Consider the following 27290-nt stretch of genomic DNA (forward strand, 5'->3'; position numbering starts at 1 on the left):
ACAAACCGGAGCAACTCGCTAGAAGGTTCGTGGTTCCGAGAGGGAACAATGCATGTTTGATGACGAACGGGAGATAGCTTTCTCTTACGGACTTCAATTTTTTTCCTACGTTAATGTGCAACTGTCATGTGAAAATTTGGTAAATTTCAGGGGTCATTTGACCTTTTACAGACATTTAAGTGATTTTCTAACCATTTAATGACCGTAATTCAAATTTGAACTATATCTACATGCAACGCCTAACCATAGCGGTTTGAAAAATAATATTTTTTTGTACTTCTGTGCGAGTTGATTCTTTTTCAGAAGATTAATAGACAACTTCCTCACGTCCACCAATTTATTTCATAATTTTCGGAGTAGCAGAAGTATGATTTCTGTTCAGATCATTACAAACTGTTCTGTTTCTGACAGATTCTGTTTTCATTGCATACATTGCTTGTTTTCTAGTTTCTATGGCTTATATTTCTCAATATAAATTGTAGAAATGATATGGTATAGTAGGCATTATGTGAGAACAATTATGAACCTTGTCTTTTACAGTACCAAGGTGAATGGTTTACTCTTTATCATACTAACCTATCTCACGAAGTTGCGTTAAGTTTTGTGTGATTGAAGTTTTCAAGCTTTGGGTGAGATTTCGATATGAGGAGAATAAGGAGTGGAAAGTCCCTAAGCTTGGGGATGCCCAAGGCACCCCAAGGTAACATTCAAGGAAGAATCAAGCGCCTAAGCTTGGGGATGCCCAAGGCACCCCAAGGTAACATTCAAGGAAGAATCAAGCGCCTAAGCTTGGGGATGCCCCGGAAGGCATCCCCTCTTTCATCTTCAAAACTATCGGTATACCTTACTCGGAGCTATATTTTTAGTCATCACATGATATGTGTTTTGCTTGGAGCGTATTTTCATTTTTACTTGTTGTTTGAATAAAATCATTGGATCTGAAATCTTGAATGAAATAGAATCCTCCCATGGCTAGTTAATTATTTGCCTACTCAGTTTTCTTCACTTATATCTTTTTGGAGTAGTTTTTCATTTACTCACGTGCTTCACGTATATCCTATGAGTAAATGGTTGAATGAATTGAATATCATAAATCTGAATTTATATATGTTTCATATGCTTATAACATGGGGAGTAATGACTTCACCGTGGTTCGTAGCCACATGCTCTAATCCTCTGAGCTACAGGCCCAGCTGTCTCCACTGGATCTCTTCCCGGGGGTACCCCTTCATTTCAGGTTAAGAAGATGGGAAAGCGCGTTTTTTCTATTTTGACTTACTCCCCCGCCACGAGCGAACGGGAATGGATAAGAGGCTTGTGGGATTGACGTGATAGGGTAGGGTTGGCTATACTGCTGGTGGCGAACTCCAGGCTAATAATCTGAAGCGCATGGATACAAGTTATCCCTTGGAACAATCTATTTGATTGCAGGGTTTTGTTCTGTCAAAGAACAGCAGTAGATGCTATTCATACAGTAGGTTTGCAACGAGCAGAAGTTATGGTAAAGGGCGCTGGTAGTGGAAGAGATGCTAAACCAATCAAAGCAATACCAGCTACAGTACCTATCAGCCAAAGAGGAATTCTTCCAGTAGTATCGGCCATTTCCCCTACTTTCCTCCACATTTTATCAATTGGTCATGCTAGAGACAAAAACAGAAACAAGCTAAATCTTCTAATCAATGGTGGGCCAATAATGAATTTTTTAACTCAATTCTTAGGAAATCGCGAATAAGATCATTTGCTCTTACCTCAACAAGGGAAGCACCAGCCTTTTCTTTTTCTTCTTTGTTTATGCTTCGGATTAGAGCAAATGACTCTAATTCGTCCACGCCTACGAATCAGTCGAAGTATAGGTAGTAAACTTATTGAAGGTTAGCAAACTCAGAATTGGTCACTTGAACAATTCATGAAAGAATATTGAAGGAAGAGAGATTTCACATATAAATATACTATCTTGGACATCTTTTGTAATTGTGAGCACTCATTAAAATATGACATGCTAAAAGGTTGATGTTGGACAAGGAAGACAACGTAATGGGTTATGTTTTCTTATATCCGAAATAAAATATATTGTCATGGATCATCCAACATGCTGAGCTCGCCTTTCCCCCTTATGCTAGCCAAATTCTTTGCACCAAGTAGAGATACTACTTGTGCTTCCAAATATCCCTTAAACTAGTTTTGCCATGAGAGTCCACCATACCTACCTATGGATTGAGTAAGATCCTTCAAGTAAGTTGTCATCGGTGCATGCAATAAAAAGCGACGGACTGCATAATAAAGGTCTCTATCACAAGAGGCAATATAAAGTGACCTTCTTTTGCATTAAGATTTTGTGCATCCAACCTTAAAAGCACATGATAACCTCTGCTTCCCTATGCGAAGGGCCTATATTTTACTTTTATCTTCTACCTTATGCAAGAGTCATGGTGATCTTCACCTTTTCTTTTTACATTTTATCCTTTGGCAAGCACATTGTGTTGAAAAGATCCTGATATATATATATCCAATTGGATGTAAGTTATCATGAACTATTATTGTTGACATTACCCTTGAGGTAAAAGGTTGGGAGGCGAATCTATAAGCCCCTATCTTTCTCTGTGTCCGATTAAAACTTTGAACCCATAAATATCACGTGAGTGTTAGCAATTGCGAAAGATTAAATGATAGTTGAGTATGTGGAGTTTGCTAAATCAAAGCTCTGACATAGACCCTTCCTGAAAATAAGATGAATTACAATTGTTTGATGACTAAGAGCACTGTTTGTTAGTTTTCAAGAAAGTTTATGATCTATACTTTAACATGTGAATAGCTTGTTACTTGATCATGAAAAGTTTTATGAGATGAGCTACTGTTATGACATATAATGATGCTAGAAAAGGTGATTGAAATTATCATTGATCAAACTTGTGCACCTGCTAGCATTCACACTTCATAAATTATTTCTTTTATCATTTACCTACTCGAGGACGAGCATGAATTAAGCTTGGGGATGCTGATACGTCCCCAACGTATCTATAATTTATGAAGTATTCATGCTATTATATTATCCATCTTAGATGTTTTATATGCATTTATATGCTATTTATATGATTTTTGGGACTAACCTATTAACCTAGAGCCCAGTGCCAGTTTCTGTTTTTTCCTTGTTTTTGAGTTTTACAGAAAAGGAATATCAAACGGAGTCCAATTGACGTGCCAATTTTTGTTGATTTTTTATGGACCAAAAGAAGCCCCTGGAGCAAAAGAGTTGGGCCAGAAGAGTCCCGGGCTGTCCATGAGGGTGGGGGGCGCACCCACCCCCTGGGCGTGGGCCCCTGCCTCGTGGATGACTCGGAGACCCCCTTGACGTGAAACCAATGCCAAAAATTCCTATAAATGCAGAAACCCCCAGAAAATAACCTAGATCGGAAGTTCCGCCGCCGCAAGCCTCTGTAGCCACGAGAAATCAATCTAGGCCCTCTCTGGCACCCTGCCGGAGGGGGCCATCATCACCGGAGGCCATGGAGGAGGATCCCGGAGGGGCCATCATCGCCATGAAGGCCAAGGACCAGAGGGAGAACCTCTCCCCGTCTAGGGGGGGAGGCCATGGAGGAGGAAGCACAAGGGGGAGAACCTTTCCTCCTCTCTCTTGGTGGCGCCGGAGTGCCATCGGGAGGGGAATCATCGCCGCGGTGATCGTCTTCATCAACATCACCATCATCATCACCATCCTCATCTATTTTAAGCGGTCCACTCTCCCGCACCCCGCTGTAATCCCTACTTGAACATGGTGCTTTATGCCACATATTATGATCCAATGATGTGTTGCCATCTTATGATGTTTTGAGTAGATATCCTTTGTCTTTGGGTTGATTGATGATCTAGATTGGTACGAGTTGTATGTTTTATTTTGGTGATGTCCTATTGTGCCCTCCGTGTCGCGCAAGCGTGAGGGATTCCCGCTGTAGGGTGTTGCAATACGTTCATGATTCGCTTATAGTGGGTTGGTGAGTGACTGAAACACAAACCCGAGTAAGGGGGTTGTTGCGTATGGGAATAAAGAGGACTTGATGCTTTAATGCTATGGTTGGGCTTTACCTTAATGATCTTTAGTAGTTGCGGATGCTTGCTAGAGTTCCAATCATAAGTGCATATGATCCAAGAAGAGAAAGTATGTTAGCTTATGCCTCTCCCTCATATGAAATTGCAATGACGACTATCGGTCTTGTTAACAATTGCCTAGGACAACTCCGCACACCGATCCATCATTATTCCACACTCGCTATTTATAATATTTAGTAATATATTCTAACTTTATGATAACAGCACCTACTTTTATGTTTTAGCTCTCCGATATCATGCAAAGTTATCCTCTTCATACCCACAATGTAGTTTTATTTCTCGTTTCTAGTTGGAAGCAAACATTTGGTGCACGTAGAGTCGTATCAGTGGCAGATAGGACTTGAGAGAATATTGATCTTACCTTTAGCTCCTTGTGGGTTCGACACTCCATACTTATCACTTCCACCATTGGGAATTGCTACGATGATTCCCTGCACTTGGGGATTATCAGAGTGCATGCCATGGTTTGGGAGATAGCTTCCTCTTACGGCCTTCAAATTTTTTCCTACGTTTAACGTGCAACTGTCATGTGAAAATTTGGTAAATTTCACGGGTCATTTGACCTTCTAAAGACATTTAACTGATTTTCTTACCATTTAATGACCGTAATTCAAATTTGAACTACATCTACATGCAACGCCTAACCAAAATGGTTTGAAAAATCATATTTTTGTGTACTTGTGTGCGAGTTAATTCCATGTGCAGTAAATTCGAAGGAATTTTCAAACATATTGGTGTCAAGGCATGGGCACATGCATGGAGTGCATGTCATGGCATTTTAATTCCAAAAAATTTAAAAATGATCAGAAAAACATGAAACCTTGCTTGATTTAATGTCATGCTCACCAAGATGATGTGGTAAAAAAATTGGCCTGTTTGACGAAAGTTTGGACACACACTCCTCACAAACCGGAGCAACTCACTAGAAGGTTCGTGGTTCTGAGAGGGAACAATGCATGTTTGCTGACGGACGGGAGATAGCTTCCTCTTACGGCCTTCAAATTTTTTCATTCGTTTAACGTGCACTAATACAATTGTCGTGTAAAAATTTGGAAAATTTCAGGGGTCATTTGACCTTTTAAAGACATTTAAGTGATTTTCTAAACATTTAATGACCGTAATTCAAATTTGAACTACATCTACATGCAACGCCTAACCATAGCAGTTTGAAAATAATATTTTTGTTTACTTGTGTGCGAGTTAATTCCATGTGCAGTAAATTAGAAGGGATTTTCAAACATATTGGTGTCAAGGCATGTGCACATGCATGGAGTGCATGCCATGGCATTTTAATTCCAAAAAATTAAAAAAATGATCAGAAAAACATGAAACCTTGCTTGATTTAATGTCATGCCACCAAGATGATGTGGTAAAGAAATTGACATGTTTGACGAAAGTTTGGACACACACCCCTCACAAACCGGAGCAACTCGCTAGAAGGTTCGTGGTTCCGAGAGGGAACAATGCATGTTTGATGACGAATGGAAGATAGCTTCCTCTTACGGCCTTCAAATTTTTTCTACGTCTAACGTGCACTACTACAACTGTAATGTGAAATTTTGGAAAATTTTAGGGGTCATTTGACCTTTCAAACACATTTAAGTGATTTTCTACCCATTTACTGACCGTAATTCAAATTTGAATTACATCTACATGCAACGCCTAACCAAAACGGTTTGAAAAATCATATATGTGTACTTGTGTGCGAGTTAATTCCATGTACAGTAAATTAGAAGGAATTTTCAAACATATTGGTCTCACGACATGGACACATGCATACGTATGCATGGAGTGACATGGCAGTTTAATTCAAAAAAATAGAAAAATGATCAAAAACACATGAAACCTTGGTTGGTGTAATGTCATGCCACCAAGATGATGTGGTAAACAAATTGGCATGTTTGACGAACGTTTGGACACACGCCCCTCACAAACCGGAGCAACTAGCTAGAAGGTTCGTGGTTCCGAGAGGGAACAGTGCATATTTGATGACGAACGGGAGATAGCTTCCTTTTATGGCCTTCAAATTTTTTCCTACTTTAACGTGCAACTGTCATGTGGAAATTTGGTAAATTTCAGGTGTCATTTACCTTCTAAAGACATTTAAGTGATTTTCTAACCATTTAATGACCGTAATTCAAATTTGAACTACATCTACATGCAACGCCTAACCAAAACGGTTTGAAAAATCATATTTTTGTGTACTTGTGTGCGAGTTAATTCCATGTGCAGTAAATTCGAAGGAATTTTCAAACATATTGATGTCAAGGCATGGACACATTCATGGAGTGCATGCCATGGCATTTTAATTCCAAAGTTAAAAAATGATCAAAAAAACATAAAACCTTGCTTGATTTAATGTCATGCCACCAAGATGATGTGGTAAAAAAATTGGCCTGTTTGACGAACGTTTGGACACACACCCCTCACAAACCGGAGCAACTCACTAGAAGGTTCGTGGTTCCGAGAGGGAACAATGCATGTTTGCTGACGGACGGGAGATAGCTTTCTCTTACGGCCTTCAATTCTTTTTCTACGTTTAACGTGCATTAATACAACTGTCATGTGAAAATTTGGAAATTTTCAGGGGTCATTTGACTTTTTAAAGACATTGAAGTTATTTTCTAACCATTTAATGACCGTAATTCAAATTTGAACTACATCTACATGCAACGCCTAACCAAAACGGTTTGAAAAATCATATTTTTGTGTACTTGTGTGCGAGTTAAAAAATCATCAGACGATGTAAATATATGGTGTTCAAAAAAGAAAATGTAAAGATCTGGCAAGACAATCGGCCCCCACACGATTGGCACTCAATCTCGCGGCTCGAGGTTTGGTAGGTGATTGGCGGGGATCATTAATCAGACACGGTTCTGTATTGGAGACCGTCAGCTATTATGTTCACACACGGATTTGCTGCGGGAATTGTGTGTAATTCAAACTATAGTACTCGTAAATTCCGGCGACCGGCGTGTGTACTGTCCCCGTCGATCTAGATTCTGGCCGCCAATAAATACTACCTTGCTCACGTCGTCCCGCCTGCATTCTCATCTACATCCTCCCCTCGCTCGCCCTCTCTCTCTCAAATCTCTGCCATGGCGCCACCGGTCTGCCCACGCGCCGACGAGGAGTCGCCGCCCCCCGAGGACGCTCACTCGATTAGCAGCGACGATGACCCCTACGCGCCGCCTGACAAGGTTGCGCCGGTCCCCCCAACTTTGGATTGGTTTTGGGGCCAGTGCAATCTTTGTCTGTGAAAGTCACTGCCACCGGCTGAGAAAGCCAGGCAAGCGGCGTTCAAGAAGGAGATGGCGGAGGAGGAAGCCAGGTACCAGGCAGCCTGTGAAGCCCGTGATGCCGCTTGGAAAAGGAGGCGGCGGAGCTTTGGGGGCGGGCGCGTCATCGTGCCGAGGGGGTGTACGAAGACAGGTACTTCGCGAGGAAGGTCATAGGCGCTGGGCACCTCGTCGCTGCATGGAGGTGGGCCGATAAGCTCCAGCGTGCCACTGACGAGGAGCTCCAGTGGGCGCCCAACGAAATGGCAACATTGGTCGCGCGCGTCCGCCAGCAAGAGGCAGATCAGTACGTCAAGCACTGCGAGGAGGAGGAGTCGGAGTACTGCCTCCGCACTGGGAAGACGCCGCGCACCAGGGAGCTGCTGGCGAGGGGCTGCCGGAATACTGGCCCCAGGAGGGTGTATTAGTTTTAGTATTGTTCTTTTTCAATTTTATGCATTGTACCTAGTAATTAAGTACCATCACGTATATGTGATTATATATATATATATATTCTGTGATGATCTAATGAACAATTAATATATATATATTATGAACTCCATTTTCTATCTGTTTTTGTATACTAATTTGAATCTAGCTGTTATCATCCACATATACATAATGGAAAGCGTATATACACACATTAAAACAGAACATATAAGAATGGAAAACAGAGTACACACATTGAAACAGAGCAATGCTATGATTGCTGTGAATACATAGCTATCCACGTCGAAACGACTTTCCAAAATAAAATGCGTCCATGAGACCATGACCAATAGCCCTTGCCTAGGGTAGCTCTTGGCTCTGCCTGAACTCGTGTAGGCGTTCGTCCAAGCGGTCGACACGCTCACGGTACATCTAGAGCGCGATCTCGAGCTCCAAGTTGGCTATTTCATCGGAGATCACCAGCTCGAGGATGCGACGGTCATGTTCCTCTACTGGGCCCAGGTGGACACCTGGGCCAAGGAGGCGGTCGAGCCTACGGACCAGCGCGTTGGCATCCAGCGGGCCGCGGACAAGGCGAACGGCGGCACCCACGCGAATGGTGCGGCGGGCGTCCGGTGCAAGTACGGCGCGGCCGGCCTCTGGTGCAAGTATGGCGCTGAGGGCCTCTGCCCACTCCTGGCGAGGAATGGGGGTACTGACGGGATGTGTACCCAGGAGCGACGTCGTGTCGACAGCAGGCAAGCGCCAATGGATCCGATGTTGCTGTGCGGCACGCCGCGTCTCTCGCTCTGCGGCGCTCCAACGGTCTCGCCGTGCGGCGAGCCGCAACCTATCGGCGCGGACGCACCTAGCTTGCTCTACGGCGCGCCATCGATCATGTTGTGCGGCGAGCTGCAGCCTGTCGGCGCTGGCATGCCTATCTTGATCCGCGATGCTCAAGCTCCATACGCCAAAGGTCTGCTCAACCCTGGCGATGACGCGCATCACGGCGTCGTCCATCGCGTTGCCGGGGAGCGCCTCGGCCTCGACGGGCCGTGGCGCCTGCTCGTTTTCCTCGTCGACGAGCTTGATGGCAGAGGCGACGCTTTGGTGGGTTGGCATGCTTGGAAAAGGTGGATGTGCTACAGGCTGCGCTTGTCGCCTCCATGCGTCGCGCGTCCCCTATACGCAATATAGCAGGGTGGCGGGAAACAGGTGAGGAAATGGCGGGAAACGGTGGCGGGTTCATAAAACGCCATCAATTAATGGAAACTTAGCATCGAGCTAGCACAAGTCGTAGATGATGATCAGATGAACACGGACCACACTAGAGAACCCGTCGGTGATGAATTCATCAATCCTAAATGGCTGAATACTAGTAAGCGTTTGCCCACAACACACATGGCCTATTCCATCACAAATAGGTCGGATGGATCAACTGTATGCCACGTATCGCACATTGTGAAAAAGTAATGCGGTAGACCTTCTTTAACATGTGTGAAAAAATAAAAATAAAACAAGGACCTCGAGGTTAAATTAGCTGAGGGAATGGGGTATTTCGGTCATTTGACCAAAATGACCCATCCCATTACCTAATTTAACATCGACACAACTTCCCATCCAGTCACCCATTCGATGGCTGCTCCAGCCCTGAGCACACTTAACTTGATAGTTTTCTTACATGAGCTACTGGTGGAACAACTAGTCCTTGCTGATAGGAATGCCTCTTCACATCCTTATGGCGTATCCGGATGACCGCCCGTCCCACAATGGCCAATAGATGTTGTGTAGACAGAGCATATCACATACGTCTTATTAGAAGCAATCGTCTGCATTATTATCGGTCTTCGCACACATTTCTGATTACAGACCTGTTTGTCGCGTATCACACACATCTTGTTATATTGAACCGTTTCTGTTCTCTTGCCTAATCATGAACAGTTCATCCGAGTGAACCGTATGTTGTATATCGCACACACCTTCATCTGGCTGCCCGTTTCTTTTGTGTTGCCTAATCACAAACAGTTCATCCAAGTGAACTGTATGCTGTGTATCGCACACGACTTCATCTGGCTGCCTGTTTCTTTTGTTCCTCCTCATCGCAAACAGTTAATTAAACTGAACCGTATGCCCATCATCGCACACGCAACAAAAACCTGAACCGTGTTTGATGCATCCGTCATCGCAAACGTTTTTGACATTTCTGACGGTTTTCATACACCACCATTTGCGATTATGGCATCGCACACAATTTCTTGAAGGGTCTCTGATTGTAGTGTCGCATTAGCAGCATCCTGCAGTAGTGGTAGCTCCCCTGATTTTTAATGCGTTCCTGGAAAGCTAAGTTGAAAGACTCTGTGTGACGTGCATCGTCGGCCTAGTTGGGCCTCCAACATGTCATGTGGTGCTCCTATCCAGTTGGTCTTGGCGGGGCAACAGACCTTTTTCCTTCCTCCTTCGCGAGCTCGTGTGGCGGCTTGTCATTGGATGTCACCAGATCTGGCTCCGTGGGGGAGGCTGCCCTGGTTGGGGACTGTGCCCCCCGGCATGGATGCGGTGCGGCGTGGCAGGTAGCACGGATGCGGCGGCTGCATGATTGAAAGATCGAGGATGTCGCCTAGAGGGGGTGAATAGGCGCTTTAAAATAATTATGGTTAATTTGTTAAGGACAAAACCTACAACAACTAAGGCTCACCTATGTGCACCAACAACTTATGCTAAGCAAGATAAACAACTAAGTGATAGCAAGATATATGACAAGAAACAATATGGCTATCACAAAGTAAGGTGCATAAGTAAAGGGCTCGAGTAAGAGATAAACGAGGCACGTGGAGACGATGATGTATCCCGAAGTTCACACCCTTACGGATGCTAATCTCCGTTTGGAGCGGTGTGGAGGCACAATGCTCCCCAAGAAGCCACTAGGGCCACCGTAATCTCCTCACGCCCTCGCACAATGCAAGATGCCGTGATTCCACTAAGGGACCCTTAAGGGCGGTCACAGAACCCGTACAAATGGCAACCCTTGGGGGTGGTCACCGAACCCGTACACTTTGGCAACCCTTGGGGGCGGTTACCGGAACCCGTCAAATTACTCGGGGTGATCTCCACAACCTAATTGGAGACCCTGGCGCTTGCCCGGAGCTTTTCACCACAATGATTGAGCTCCGAACACCAGCAACCATCTAGGGCGCCCAAGCACCCAAGAGGAACAAGATCAAGGGTACCAAGCACCCAAGAGTAATAAGCTTCTCAACTTGTAACTTTCACGTATCACCATGGAGAACTCAAACCGATGCACCAAATGCAATGGCAAGGGCACACGAAGTGCCCAAATCCTTCTCTCCCAAATCCCACCAAAGCAACTAATGCTAGGGAGGAAAATGAGACGAAGAACAAGAAGGAGAACACCAAAAACTCCAAGATCTAGATCCAGGGGGTTCCCCTCACATAGAGGAGAAAGTGATTGGTGGAAATGTGGATATAGATATCCTCTCTCTTCCCCCCCAAAAAACTAGCAAGAATCGATGGAGGGATTGAGAGATAGCAAGCTCGAAGAAGGTCAACAATGGGGGAAGAACACGAGCTCAAAGGATAAGGTTCATTGGGGAATAAGACCCCCTTTTATAGGTGGGAAAAAATCCAGACGTTATGCTCACAGCCCGCACAGAGCGGTACTACCGCTCATGGTAGCGGTACCACCGCTAGGGCGGTGGAAGCCCTTTGAAAAATAACAACGAGGAGGCAAAAGGCCAGTAGAACTGTCGGAGCGGTACTACCGCTCGTCCTGATGGTACTACCGTTAGGGGTGGCGGTACTACCGCTAAGGGTAGCGGTACTACTGCTTGCGAGCGGTACTAAAAAAATACATCCGTGCCTACCACCGCTGGACTTAATACGAGATTTTGGTCTGGAGCGAAAGTAGCCACGGTAGTAGCCGTGGTAGTACTACTTTGGAGCAGTACTAAAAAATTACATCCGCTCCAAGTGGTAGTAGCCGCGGTAGTACCGCTACAGTCTTTTAAGGACACCAAAACTGCCACAACTTTTGTAAACGGACTCCGAATTCAACGAAACCAAGTTTGTTGGAAAGCTAACGACATGGGCTAACACAATCTAGATAGAAATAACAATAAGAAGCAAATGAGAAAAGGCCCATAAGAAAATGGTGAGAACCCTTCCTCGAAAAAGATCGGTAAAACCTCCAGCACCGAAAACGCAATAGAGGAAGCATATGAAATCCGTTTTCGATGTACTAGAGCTTGTCACGAAGATAACCACAAGCTATAAAACCTCAAAAAGAGAAAGTACAAATAAGAATCAAGAAAGATGATGCAAGGATGCAATGGTTTGAGCTCTCGACGAACGATACGATGAAGCTACTCACTTGAGAGCCCCCCTTGATAGTACAGCTATCGATCCTATAACCCGGTCTCCAAACTATCACCATGAGACCGGTAAAATAGAAAACCTATCAAGGGTAAACCTTTGCCTTGCACGAAGTCCACTTGATCTAGATGATGACGATCTTGACTCCCTCAAGTTGGACCACCTTTCTCGATTGCCTTCGCTCGATGAAGACTAGTTGATTGCCCCCCCATACTCCACTATGGGTGAGCCACTCTTTGGCACATCTTCACAAGTCCATTGACACCACAATGGACGGCAAGCTTCAAGGATAATACCTTTGTGATGCTCCACTTGAACTTGCACAACGCAAACTTGATGACGATCACCACTTGATGTCATCCTCCATGGGTTGTATGAGATCTTCCTCTTGATGCAAACCCATGGAAACAAACCATACCATGGGATCACTTGATCCCTCTCAGTACATCTTCTACGCTTTGTGAGTTGATCAACTTGATTCACTCTTGACTTCGTCTTGATCCACCTTGAACCTTTCCAACTCTCTTCATTTGGATGATGCCTTGAAGGTAAGCATGAATGATCACACAATCTTCTTCTTCAAGACATGCTTGCAATAAGCTCAACTCTCACATGACCAATCTTTGGATAATTTCTTAATAGCACCTTGGTCAACACATAAACTCCTTGAAACCAACACATGGACTTCAAGAAATGCCTATGGACAAATCCTTCAAATATAACTCAATGCGACCATTAGTCCATAAAGAATGTCATCAATTACCAAAACCACACATGGGGGCACCACATGTCCTTTCAGTGGTGGCGCAGCGTGCTGGGCGCCATATTTGCCTAGGCTTGGGTGGAGCTGGCTCACTGGTTCTTTTAGCCGGCGACGAGGTCTGCAGTGGCTTCTACTTGGTCATGGCGTGATGGTGGGCTACGCGTATGCGGTTGCTGCGCGGTGGTGCGGCGTGGAGGGCGTCAAATCTGCCCGGGCTCAGGTGGAGCTGACTCGCTGGTTCTTCTGGCCGGCGATGAGGTCTGGAGTAGCTTCTACTTGGTCATGGCGTGATGGCTTCCTGGGAGGTGTGAAGGTTAGCGGAGGTGCAGTGCGTGAGGATGTGGCGTTGGGCGGTGCTCCAGCGAAATCTTGTCGGGCTCTTGCCAAATGATGTGGTTAGAAAATTGCGAATTTGACTTAAGATGACTACAAGCGCCGGTGAAATTCCTTCAAACTTCAGACAGACAGTCAAGAAAGAGCGAAGTTGTTGAGTTTAGGTAACTTCTATATGTGACACCTGATAAGTGTATTGTTCACTTTCACGCATGTCAGTGATCAGTGTATGATGACGTTGAATGGTTACTCTCAAAGTTGGGAGCACAAACTAGAATAAAGAGAAACTTAATTTTGCTTGAGTGTTGACTATGATCAGAAAAGAAGGGACTACAGTTGCAGGTGGAGTGACATGGAGTGTGGTAGTAGCAACAATACTCATGGTGTAACTCAAGTCCAATGTACATGGAGGTTTGACGCATAGCCGAATTCAGGGTGGTGGAGAATATACGTCATGGTAGAGTTTGTTGGAGTTGTGTCGAATATTGTGTACAAGGTAGGTTACAGTTGTAGTATGTCTAAATAAAATAATAATTGAGTGCTATTAGGACACTTATATCCAAGGCCTCAAATATAATGCGTGGTAGACACGCGATGTAACATATACCGGCATAATAGCGCAGACACACAAGTGAAGCCGACGTCGTGTGCCAATGCCCGAGTGGCCGGTATCGCGACGGTGTCTCGGGAAGGAGCGTATGTAGTTAGGCTTTGAGAATGTGGCCATGTTATGTTAATGAACCTCGTTAATAAATTTCAGTGTTGTGCTTGTGTGCTTGGTTGATTCTCGAACGACGGACGACCCTGCCTCGAATCAATTCTAACAATACCCCTCAAATTTACAAAATGCATTACGCACCTATAACGAATGTTATACAAGAGCAGACAACCTATGTACAAACAACACTTTAAATGTTAACGTAGATCGGCGGCTGAAAATCTAAGTGCCCCATTCCTGCGTGCAAAAGGGGACAAAGTTGCGGTAATGTTACCTACGTTCGCTCGCTGGAGAGGGGTGGCAGCGAACCATGTGTGACGCCAATTTTAGTTTCAAGAAGAGATAAAACGATCATAGTTTTTAAATAAAAATTGTCTTCTCAAGAAGAAACTGATATGTCCTCTGAAGAGAATGCCATCCCTCATCACTTTATCAAAATTAAAATCGTCATCTAATCGTTCGATGTACTACCTTCACAAACGAACATTCTAAAGTTACGAGGATCCTAAGATTATGGGTCCAGCCTTGTTGAGCGGCAAAATTGACAAAATTGACCTCAGAGCAAAAATATTTCATAAATTAACTGTTTTTAAAAATATTTCACACCACTGATTATTTTGTGCAGCGTCCGACAGCAAGACGTTGCACTCTGCTGTGCAGCTCTTTAAAGATGAGCTGGATGAAATATTTTAGAACACAGTTTAGTTTGTGAAATAGTTTCGTTTTGAGAATAAATTTGTGCCCTTTGCCACGTGAAGTGGCACGTTTCCAATGAGTCGCATCAGCCGGCCAGCCGTGTCGGAAACCAGGAGCAAAGTCACTTGGGTTCTAACGCGTGGCGCGGCGACACGTAATCACGGGTCCACATTGCCGGACGCGGACGGCAACTGCGTTCACCTCACCGCCGCACCCTAAGCCAGCTACGCCTCGCTCCACAGACCGCAAACGAAGCTCTAGAACCTGCAAAGATTCCCCTGCCTCACGCCACAATCATGTACGCGGCCCTACCACGGTACACCACTCACCAATCATTTTGGCCCATACTAGTACCACCACAAAGTATTGCATCATAATATAGCCATTTTGGTAGCACACACACTCGTGTTTGTTGTCCTCGTTTCATTTTTTTTCCTTTCAAATTTCTATTTTTCTAATAACAGAAGAGATTTCCTCGCTGGGGTGTGAGCCTCCAGCGTCGTGTGCTGTGCAAATCATCCATCATTGAGCCTTCCACGCATCCTTTTGCTGGCAAAGGGCATATGCTCTGGCCTCTGTGTGTGACCAACTGACCATAACGCACGATGAGTAGTACTACTACCACGAGTAAATAATTTTTCGAATTTGGACAGGGTCACACCACCACCACCACCATTCGTGTTGCTGTATCCAATTCTACCTTCGGCACCGAAAGCCGAGTAAATTGCATAGAAGTACCACACTTGGGGCATTGGAAGCAGATTGGTACCAAGATTGATAATTTTTACGTGTCAGTACCAACTTTGGGGCGAGGTGTTGTAAAAGAAGCTAAAACAGCTGTTTATACGTATTGACACGGAAACTGACCGGTTGGGCCCGCCTGTCGGGTGCTGACATGGCATGTTTTTTGCAAAAAAACTCCCTGGAATCTCCTCTCTCTCCCCCGAACGCTCTCCCCCTCCTCTGTCTCGATCTCTCACACACACCCGACGCCACGTCAGCAGTTGACGCTGGCGACCAAAGGCACGGCGGTGGCACGCCGGAGTTGCTCGGGATGGCGCTAACAAGCACCGTTTCGCGCGTGGTTTGCGGCTATGGCGAGCTGGCGGTGCGGCGCATCTAAAGGAGGTAGCGGGGGGTGCCGGGGTGCAGTGTCGCGGCGGCGGCGATGGGCGGAGCAGCGGCCGGAGTTCGGCCGGGTGCGGGGATGCGGCTGCAGCGCTCGAGAGAGCGAGTTGGGGTGCGGGTTGGGTTCCTGGCGAGGTCTGGAGCACGTCTACGTGCCTAGGAGCGACGAACACGGCCTCTGGCCATGGCGGCGAGGAGCTCAGGCGGCGGCGCGAATCGGTCGCCGGCGGAACGGTGGCCATGGCGAGAAAAGGAGCACGGGAGCAAGGGGAGAGGAGGCAGGGGCTCACGGCGAGTCGGTGGGAGCAGACGGCGAGCTCGGGGGAGGTCGGACGGCGTCGAATCGTCGGCGGTTGTCGTCGGATCCCGCGGAAGAAGCCGAAGGCGAGGACGACGGCACGGGGCTCCCGGCGTCACGTGGCTTGGCGATGAGGAAGAGGGCGTCGCGGCTGAGCCGTTGGATGGTATGGAGAGGGGTAGGTTGGACGGTGGCCACGGTGATCGTCGGCGGTGGCGACGGCCGCGTTCGGGTGTGTGAGAGAGATCGAGACAGAGGAGGGGGAGAGCGTTCGGGGGAGAGAGAGGAGATTTCAGGGAGTTTTTTGCAAAAAAACATGCCATGTCAGCACCCGACAGGCGGGCCCAACCGGTCAGTTTCCGTGTCAATACGTATAAACAGCTATTTTAGCCTCTTTTGCAACGCCTCGTCCCAAAGTTGATACTGACACGTAAAAATTACCAATCTTGATACCAATCTGCTTTCAATGCCTCAATTGTGGTACTTCTATGCAATTTACTCCCGAAAGCCTCGCCCGGTTCCCAGTTGCCAGCCCGCAAAAGTCCGCCCGCGCCGGAAGGATGGCGAAGCAAGGAGGCAAACGAGGATTTGCGGCATGTTGCTGCGCTCGCCCCGCCTCCCCCACGCGTCCCTCCACGCCACGCACTCGCGCTCCCCGCCCGCCTCCTCCTCCTCCTATTTAGGCGCTCCCCTCCTCCCCGCTCCATTCTTCCGCACCAACTCGAATCTCCCACTCCCAACCGCCCGGCGGACCTTCCCGAGCCTTCGCCACGCAATGGCAATGCAGCCTCCCGCCTCCGGGGACGACGCGCGCGAGGCGGACGCGCTCCTCCCGCGGAGCGACTCCGCCGGCCGCCGCCGCTCGTCGCCCGTGCAGTCCGCGTCCCCGAGGCCCCCGGGCTCGGCCGGCCCCAGGAGGCAGTCGTCCTTCCGCGACGACGTCGGCCATGCCGCCTCCGAGACCTACCTCGTCACGCGCCTCACCTTCACCCTGCTCCAGTACCTCGGGTAATCACCGAAATTCCTCGCTGGCTACTCCACTGTCTCCAACGCCATGAGGTGCTCCAACTCGAGGGCGATCGCTATGATGCAACACGCACGGTAGTGGTGATGGTTTTGATGCTCCTGTAGCGACCCAAAATTTCAGTTCTACTTGGAAACTTCCTTATGTCCGGAGGTCGTTCAGATGGCTGAGTTGCAAGGCAGCTTCATATCAATCCCTATGGAGAAGCCAACTCCACAAGGTTGTTTGATCACGTAATTGCGTGAGGGACACGGACTAGAATTAAGCTTCGGGGACCACATAACTGTTTCCCTGTCGTGCGGGCTTTGTCTTTGCATAACAAACCATTTGTTCAGAAACAAATTAAAAAACTTTGTATCCATCTTGATTTGGTGATCTTGGTCCTTTTTTTCCTTGTAAAAGACGGAACAAGAGGGGCGATCGCTTTTATCTGCCTTAAAATCGTGTTTGGCATCTTTGCTACAACAGTACAGCTATTTCCGCCATAATCGTTTACAAGAGATACATCGAGGGCAAGTTGCTCTGCTGAAACATAAATAAGCCTGTCATGTATTCACTAGAGTAGTTGGTTGTGCGCATCCTAGTCGCGCAAAGGCAGGTTGTGTGCTCATTGTGTTTGTATCCCCTTGATGCTGCTGCGGGGAATATGTTTAGGCATTGTATTTTGCAGTATGGCATGGGGAGGCCATACAAATTCTCACACTCACTGTAGTTCAAAACTCCCTTTGTAGTTTAAGATTCACTGATAATCTTCACCCTTTTTGTCAGAATGCATCGATGAATAAAATCACTGTTGATTTTTTTTTCTATTCCCGTTCTAATTTTAGTATTATTCAGGTTAGGTTACCGCTGGATGAGGCAGCTTGTTGCCCTCGCAGTCTATGCTATTCTACTTATGCCAGGTTTTTTGCAAGGTATATTGCAAACAGGTTACCATTTCAGGGATTGCAGTATCAGTTTTTATTATGCACATCAAAGAGCATGTGGATGGATATTCTTTGTTATTTCTGATGTTCATGTGGTCTTCTGCTTCTTGAATGGACCCCTGGATTATTGGCTCATTTAATAATAATATCGTATCATCGATATCCTATGGCATTCTGAAAACAGGCTTTCTCTATTGCAGTTGGATATTACTATTTCTTTTCAAGCCAGGTTCATAGAAGTATAGTTTACGGAGAACAACCGAGAAACAGGTAACATCAACCATCCCCACCCCAATGCCCCAGAAGCCCTTCCTATGGTTTTTTCAGTTTTATGACAATTGCATTGTACAGGTTGGATTTGTATATACCCAAAGATAATAGAAGACCCTGTCCTGTGGTGGCCTTTGTAACTGGTGGGGCCTGGATTATTGGGTGAGTGTTGATGTTTTTGCAACTACACATTACGTTAATCCTTTGCGGCGACTTCATTTGTTGACCACATTGCTCGGAATTTTCAGTTACAAGGCATGGGGTGCCCTTCTTGGCAGGCGGTTGGCTGAGAGAGGAATCATAGTTGCTTGCATTGATTACAGGTGCTGCTTGATTTTCATTGAAATCACTCCATTTTATTTTATTAATAAAATAATATGAAGTAATTGTTTCACTTTTTATTTGCTTGACACACTGTTCACACATTTATTTTCAGAAATTTTCCGCAAGGAAGAATAGGTGACATGGTTAGCGATGCTTCTCAGGGGATCTCATTTGTGTGTAACAACATTGCTAGTTATGGAGGTGATCCTAATAAGTAAGATAGCCATTTTTTGTGTACAAAAGTGACTATTGAAGGGTCACAAAGAGCAGTTTTTCCCCCTTAGCCTAAGTTTACGTGCCAATTCATGGCATTTTCTTCAGAAGATGCACGATTTGGTTAACCTGCGATTGTCAACTAGATAGCCACAAATTATTGATGAATAACTCAGGAAACTTGACCTCTTTTTATATGTGTCACTGGACACTTCTTAGAACTTTACTTAAAAGGCCTTGTGCTAGCTTAAGTCTTATAAATATTTTCATGTCATTTTGCATTATGTTGATGGCATATATTTACATCATTCTGTTTACTGATACCTTTCCACCAGAGTAATGTTTTGTTATATATGCACGACAATTCAGTTATCATAACTCTGTATAACCTGTTGGTTTTATGATAAACCTGTAGGATCTACTTGATGGGTCAGTCAGCAGGAGCACATATTTCAGCATGTGCCCTAATGGAGCAAGCAGTAAAAGAGTCTAGCGGGCAGCCCATTTCTTGGAGTGTTACACAAATCAAAGCATACTTTGGTTTATCTGGAGGGTGAGATCTTAGGTTCCTTGCTGGTTAGTCTTTTGTGGCATGACTATTTTTAACCACTAGTGAAACTGAAGATAGTACAAGCATCAGAGCTCCTGTAAGCTGTGATAACATTTTAGGGGTTCTCTAATTCTCCTTAAAACCCATAACCAAAGGTTAGATTTCATATTGTTCACAGAATATTGCGTGATTGCTCTGGAAGATATTGACTTCGGCATATTTGGTCAGATACTGGGTACACATTAGGTTGCCCTTTTGTGTATTCAAAGAGTAATTGTAGTGATCATATTTTGTATGTTCTGGATTTGAACTAATTTGAACGTATCAATATGAGAGCTAGTCTTAAAAAAGGAGAACCGAACCAATTGTTGTCTTTGTATTTGCATGGCTCGTGTTTGTCACCAAGAATGTGTAATTTGTGTTTTAGAAGACCTTATAATTTATCCAACTTCTCCTCTGTGCTAGTAATCACAATGATAGTTTGGTCCAAATTTTTGGAATGATGCCGCTACCAAACTGCTTCTCCTAGTTCCAGTTTGATACACACAATCATTTATGGTTATCTATGATGCATTATACACATTATTATTTATTATCTCAACCTCCTGCAGCCTGATTTCAGTCAACTATCAGTGCACTAAAGTTGCTTCTAATCCACAAAGGGGATACAATCATGTTCAAATGTCATGTGCAGTTTGATATATTTCTACTTCAACGTTATCGTACAAATATATATTATGATATTTCTTTTTCAGTGGATTAAAAACAAAACTTGGTCTCCAATATTTTATGTTTCCTTCCTGAGGATGTATACTGATGAACACTCGACATGGTTCAGTAAGTAACAGTAATGTTTTTGCAGATACAACATCCATAATTTGGTTGACCATTTCCATCAGCGTGGTCTGAACCGTTCAATATTTCTCAGGTAGTAATATGACTATGCTTTGGTCCATTTATTTAATATAATAAATTGATACAAACACCAAACACAATTACTGTTTCAGTATAATGGATGGAGAAGAATCATTGTCACGTTATTCTCCTGAAATTGTTGTCAAGGAGTCAAGTGCCCGGACCATAGCTCTACTGCCTCGTATATTCCTTATGCATGGAACAGATGATTATTCAATACCATCATCTGCCAGGTTTGTTTATGCCTTCTGCAGATGTTTATTTAGCAAGATGAAGGGCAAACAATACCCACCTTCCCTCCAAATTTTCTTGATGTTGTGGTAAAAGGAAATCCTTTTACTATGCAAGTCCATCTGCATTTCAATTTACTAAAACAAACTTCCCTTGGCATCTTAGTTTAGGCATTTTCTGTTCTTCTGATCTAAGTACTCCCTCCGTTCACTATTCTAAGATGTTCTAAGTTTTTTCTGAATAGGATGTTGTTGAAGATGAAATAGATTAACCAAAACTGTACATAAAGTTTGGAAAGTTGAAAGATATATTCACACTTCCCTTCGATAGGAAAAATAGCAGAACTTTTCATACAACACTCTTTGGTACACTAGAGATAATAGTATATTTGTCAAAACAGTAGCAAGTTTGGGGATTGACTAACTAGAACGTGAATATTGTCTCCTTTTTTTACACTGCAGCTTTGAGTGTCAACTATTTCACCTGTAACAATAGTACTACGTTTGAGAATTCCTTTTGACTTTCTACTCATCTATATTTTGCTGCTCTAGTGCAAGCCTACAAGGTCGATCTATAGTATGTTGTTTGGATTGATATTTAGTTGATTGCTCCCTTGTTTAACCAACATAATGTTACCCAATTTCACGATACAAGTTACTCTGCTTCTTTTTATGTGCAGTCAAACTTTTGTAGACGTCCTTCAACAAGTTGGTGCCCAGGCCAAATTATTATTGTACGAAGGGAAAACACATACAGATATATTTATACAGGTGAAAAATGTATACGTTGATGATGATTTTTTGTGTGTCATAGTATCAGAGTAGTTATATCTGTAAAATACAACTTGATTCATATGCCTATTTACTCAAACAGAAAGGACTAAATTCGCAAATTGTCTTTCTGTTTTGCTTAACTAAATAAAATTAGTGGATTTCTGGAAAGACTACCTCCTCAAGGTGCTATTTCAAATATTTTAGATCTTTGTATGAACAAATTCTGAAGATAGAAAATGGGGTTATGTGGGCCTTTCCTTAGTTCACACTAGGTTACTGCGACACTGAATCTTACACCAATTATGTGCTACCTCCGATCCATAATAAGTGTCGCAGTTTTGAACTGGGATTAGTTCAAAACTGATCGGAGGGAGGAAGTAGGAAGAAAGTAGTAGTTGCTATATCATTCAACTTAAATCAACTAAAGTCTTAGGGTGTGCATGGTTGAGCCAAAGCAGTTTTGGTCAAGATTTTGCTTGCCTATCATCGGGCCAAATTGCCAATAAGAATGAACTCGAGTCGGAGAAGGGACATGGGCTTGAAGGTTTTTTGGCAACCATCCAAATTCGAAACAAGGACCAAAGTTCTGGTTGAGACCAAACAATTGGTATGGTTTTCGTCACAAACCAAACATACCCTAAACATCTCCACCTTGATTTTCTGAATGGTTTTCTTGTACTGCTATTGTGATTCAAGGATTTTATTGTGAGGTTAACGTGGGAGCTATAATATATCTTGCCATAGCCAATGAATTGCTGATTTTATCTGAATTAGGCCACGGCTGTTATTTTTTGCTCAATATTATCAATTATAATAAATATATTAACTAATTATTTTATGGGGAACATTATTTGGAGTTATTAATGTATATTTTGTAAATTGATGTATCTCTGATGCTTTATACAAAGAGCTACTGGCTTCGGATCAGTTACAGCAACAAACAACAACAACAAAGCCTTTAGTCCCAAACAAGTTGGGGTAGGCTAGAGGTGAAACCCATAACATCTCGCGACCACCTCATGGTTCTGGCACATGAATAGCAAGCTTCCACGCACTCCTGTCCATGGCTAGTTCTTTGGTGATACTCCAGTCCTTCAGATCTCTCTTTACGGACTCTTCCCATGTCTAGTTTGGTCTACCCCGACCTCTCTTGACATTATCAGCACATTTTAGCTGTCCGCTATGCACTGGAGCTTTTGGAGGCCTGCGCTGAATATGCCCAAACATCTCAGACGATGTTGGACAAGCTTCTCTTCAATCGGTGCTACCCCAACTAAATCGATGTTGGATCATACACATGACTCGGTCCTTTCTTGTGTGGCCACACATCCATCTCAACATGCGCATCTCCGCCACCCCTAACTGTTGAACATGTCACCTTTTAGTCGGTCAACACTCAGCACCATACAACATTTGGCTTCGGATCAGTTCCTAAACAAAATGTTAAAGTTGATACTTTGCTGCCTGGTACTGTCAAAGCATTTACAGGAAACCAGTATCTTTGGGGATTAGGTTCAAGAAACCTTGTACCAAATGTGTACCTCTACCCGTTATATTATCATAACTCATGATCTCTACCATTAGTTACTAAGAGTGAGACCTTATCAGGTCTTTGATAAAATCTTACTTTCATAAGTATTTGCTTAATTAGCCCTCCGAACTGTAACTATTACAATTGTGTAATTAAAACATCTTGCCTAACTATGAGCTCTGATAGTTATTAATTTGTTACTCTTGAGTTTTGTTCTAACTTTTTTATTTAAATCTTTTCACAGGATCCTCTTAGGGGTGGAAGGGATCCTTTGGTTGAAGATGTCTTCTCTATTATTTACGCCGATGATGCAACTCGCCGAAATACAGCTTCTGCGCCAACTCCAAGGCGCCTGGTTTTTGAGTGGCAATTGCAGTTAGCCCGTTGGATTAGTCCCTTCTAATAGGTATTTTCTGTTCCCGCCTTTATCTTTTGCCTTAAACTCCTTATCTGCTAGAATTCTTTCTGCATAGTAAATAATTGTTACGGTTCTCATTAAACTATAAGAATGTATTATGGCCGTGCCAATATTTTGTTATCCTGTGCCAAGTCTTCTGTTATGGGATTTCTTTGAGTTCATTCACTTGAGGTAAGGGTAGTTCTTCTCATGGTTGCTTGGTTGGGCTTCATGTCACCTGCCAGCCGTCGGACATCCTGGCGCCCCTGGAACACCTCCAGGCAAGGGCAGGGCAGTAGGAAGGTGTTGTCGGACAATGACGCAGTGTCGCTGTCTCCCAAGTCAGTTAACTAACGTAACAATCTCAAATTTCCTTGCACATATCAAAAACCCTCCTCCCTTCAACGCTAAGGCATACAGGTCAGGTAACTAATGCAACAATCTCAAATTTCCAACATCACGCCACCGGCCGCAGGGGAAGAAGGGGGATTGGACTTGGAGGGAGATGCGTGCACGGACTGGAGGACATTGGGGTCGGACGTGGGATAGGCGACCGCGGCGGAGTCCTGGGAGGAGGCGGAGAGCGAGCGAAGGTCAAAATCGCCTTGTTGTTTGTGTGCCTCTAGAGATCTAGAAAGTGGGCCTTGTGTTTTACCACTATGATTTTTAATTCTTAAATCCATTACAGCTCAAAAGTCAACATGTAACAAACCTGGGTTCTGCAAGGCCCATATTCAAAATCAGGGACATCGATTAAAGCCCAAAATCTGTCTAATTCTTCTCTAATCTAACTGCCCTCCAGTTAAGGTAATGAATGTGTATCGGGAGTCTTCATAAGGATAGTAATTGGTGCAAATTTTTTTTTGACTCAGCACCAACAAGAGACGGTACCCTCTAAATCATGATCATGCAAAATGGACGACCAAATACACAACAAAGAAATAACAAAAAACTCCGAAAAAATAGATGACCAACACCTAAAGAACGCTACATGATCAAACGGTGTGGCAAAACGCGCTTCCGCTTCTAGTTAGTTATTCAATCTACAAAAATAAACGTTCCAAAATGTATCAATTATGTCGGTGTGCTGAACATTATGTGAGTTTGGATAAAAACCATGGTTCGGTAGGTCCTTTAGAGCTGCAGTGAGTAAATTCCATGTTCTGTACGCACTAGAACAATATTACTCCCTCTGATCCACATATTAATTGTCACTGATTTAGTACAATGGATTGGAGGGAGTAATCAAATATAACTGGCTTAGAAGACCCCCCCCCCCCCCCCCAGTCCAATAAAGGTTTGGAAATTTGGTTGCACCGAGTTTCCATTGAACATATATACTGCTCGTTATCTAAGCAAGACATTGCTAGATAAGAAAGGTATTTGTCTGAATTTGGTTGCATTCGTAGAGCCCTTTCCTCTTTCTTGGCATTAGGGGTGGATTAACGAGCAAAAAACTCTAATCGGCTCTGTTCGTCTAAAGCTTGTGAGCGCTCATGAGTACTTGTTAACATGCATTACCTCCTTTTGCTCATGAGTACTTGTTAACATGCATTACCTCCTTTTGCTTGAGCTACGATGTGTTTATTTTTTAAGGAAGACGGTGACCACATGAGGTGGTTCGTCTCCTATGGGCTGTGTTGAGCCAACTAGATGGAATAGATAGGTTGAGATGCCATGAAATGTTGCCACTAAACATAAGAATGTGTGTTGTGTTGTATTAGCAAGCTTAACGAGCTGCTTGTGAAACTCGTTAGCTCGCTCATTAACATCGTTAAGTTTAACAAGCTGAAATAAGTGATTGGCTCTCTTCATTAAGAAGCGAGCTGCAAGCTTAAGAGCCAAGTAACCGAGCGTTCATTAAGCTCGTGAGCTATGTGAGCTTTTGGTTCACCGCTACCTGGCGTGTCGACCTGTACATTTCTTTACCTGCTATCCATTTCAGGTGGAAGAACCTACATGAGTCGAAACTATGCGTTCATTTCCCCCTTTGTTTTCGAAGTTGTAGATGAGGTGTACCTTATATCACTCACAAAGGCTTGTAATAATGTGTTCTGCAGACTGCAATGTTCTAATTTGTGTCGAACACAAAACTAGGAAGTCACTGTATAGGTAATATAGAAGTTGGTCTAGGAAGTTTTCTTGTTGTTTCTAAATGCATCAGGGTAATTGCGGAAGTGCCAACCTTTGACTTTTCTTTTTATAACTTACCAAGTGTGTGTTCTTCTAATTTTTGGGTGAGTGTGGCTGGTCATTCATGTAGTGTTCCTTTTTGAGATATCATCATCGTTTACGGTGATTGGTTTTGTGACTTTGTAACAGTTACGGTTGTGTAGGATCATGATAATCGTTTGTTATGTACTCTTATTATTGTTAGCATAATGGGTTTCACTTTTTTTTCAGATGACACGGCGGAGATGTTACTTCTTAGGATCTCGTGCGACTGGTGTTCATGTTATTGTATTTGCCAACCGAACCCGAACAAACGCACGTAAAATGGGAGAGTGCAGTGAAACATCAAGCAGGATAAGATGAAGCAGATGGCAGAACTACACGTCTTATTTGTAATATTCTCACATGGATTGTGAGTACACCCTGTCTAGGCGTGATCGACATCATGGGAGACAGAGGAAGGGAAAGGTGGGATTCATATATAAGTCATAGCACCATGGAGATAGCTACGCAAGCTCCATTTCTCCTGCTGCCGTTGTCAGTTTTTTGCTGCTGCTGGCTTGGTGCTCTTCACCTGCTGTCATTTGAAAAAACACCAGATCATCAGGGAAAGAGCATGCAAGGTGAAGGTTATAGGATCTCAATATAACATCAGCTGCAGGTTGTACCCTCTTCTTAGGCTCCCGTGGCTTTGACTCAGCCTTCTTGATGCCACCCTTGGCGGCTGCTGGCTTGGTCGCCGTGGCACTGAGCTTTGCAGGTCCCTTGGTGGCACTAACCTTGGTAGGCTCCTTGGCCTTCCCGTCAAGTCCGGTTGGCTTCACGGCCTTCAGGGATGCCATTCTTATATGCTGCTCTGTTCCGGCACTGGAAGGCTTAGAAACTTAAGCTGTCGTGTGCTTGATGAACTGGGGAATGGATGGACCAAGGTATTTATAGGCCGCTTCTTGGGTCTCCCAAGTGTGCAGAGTACAAATCCTACATGAAGCAAGAATAAAGGCGTCCTGAATTATTGTAGCAAGTGATTGATGGCACGGTGCAGTTGGATGCTTTCTTACAGAATTGGATGCCTTGTAGCCTGGTAGGAGGTGCAACTCACCGGACGTGAAGTTTTCCATTCGAAATGTTTGAGGTATATTATTCCCTGAGTCATTAACGCATAATGGCACCAGGAAGCTTCCGAAAGAATAAATCTTGTACAAGAAGGTTTGCTGCCTGGTTTCTGTTGGTGTCTGGATGATCTCCCCCTCCGACGTAGGGGACTCGGTATAGCTTGTGTTGCGTTTGGCAAGTTGCTATGATGTCTTTTTTGTTTTTTGCTGGTTCTATGGGATTTGTAATAATTTAGTTGCATGTGTCCTTGAGAAGGGTGGTTTGTGCTCTGTTTCGTACTCTTTCCGTCCCATAATGTAAGACTTTTTTGACACTAAAAAACGTCTTATGTTATGAGATCGTGGGAGTAGTTTTTTAGGAGATTGTATTAGTGAGTGCCTCCTTGTACTCTGTTTCGTACTTCTTTCTGTTGAGGGACTGTTTTTTGTTGTTGTTGAGGGGCGCCAACACTTGATTGATTCATTTGAGCATTAAGAGGGATGCGTACTGGGTCATGCGGAGAAATGAGCCACAAGTGATGAACCTGATCAAGCAAAAGGGAGTGTTTGGCTAGATTATGCGCATCAACATTCGATGTTCTACTTTTAAAAATAAAACTGCAACTACTAAAGTTGGACCTATAAAGTGAAAAATCTCTAATCACTGTCAAATAAGCTCCTTTAGTTCCGTCTTTGTATATCATGTACCATCGGTTTGCAGTCACACACCATCACGA

General features: G+C 44.2%; 1 protein-coding gene across 5 annotated transcripts; it reads left to right on the forward strand.

Annotated features, from left to right (window-relative positions):
- Window positions 1-16701: 16701 nt before the first annotated feature.
- Window positions 16702-27012, forward strand: LOC123078649 (probable isoprenylcysteine alpha-carbonyl methylesterase ICMEL2). 5 transcript variants are annotated; one of them, XR_006437583.1, is made up of 13 exons: window positions 16702-17144; window positions 17998-18074; window positions 18287-18356; window positions 18438-18518; window positions 18605-18679; window positions 18793-18894; window positions 19309-19446; window positions 20306-20371; window positions 20451-20591; window positions 21269-21359; window positions 23138-23299; window positions 23536-23631; window positions 23711-24540. XR_006437583.1 is itself a non-coding variant. In XM_044501232.1 (12 exons), the coding sequence occupies exons 1-11, from the start codon at window positions 16732-16734 to the stop codon at window positions 23294-23296; spliced, it is 1413 nt and encodes a 470-aa protein (XP_044357167.1). In that variant the 5' UTR covers window positions 16702-16731; the 3' UTR covers window positions 23297-23299; window positions 23536-24541. The 5 variants fall into 5 exon arrangements, 3 of the variants coding, with proteins under 3 accessions (XP_044357167.1, XP_044357166.1, XP_044357168.1); XR_006437584.1 differs by having other exon boundaries at window positions 23766-24538; XM_044501232.1 differs by having other exon boundaries at window positions 23536-24541.
- The last annotated feature ends 278 nt before the right edge of the window (window positions 27013-27290 follow it).

The sequence above is a fragment of the Triticum aestivum genome, chromosome 3D, assembly GCF_018294505.1.
Source record: "Triticum aestivum cultivar Chinese Spring chromosome 3D, IWGSC CS RefSeq v2.1, whole genome shotgun sequence".
Classification (NCBI taxonomy): domain Eukaryota; kingdom Viridiplantae; phylum Streptophyta; class Magnoliopsida; order Poales; family Poaceae; genus Triticum; species Triticum aestivum.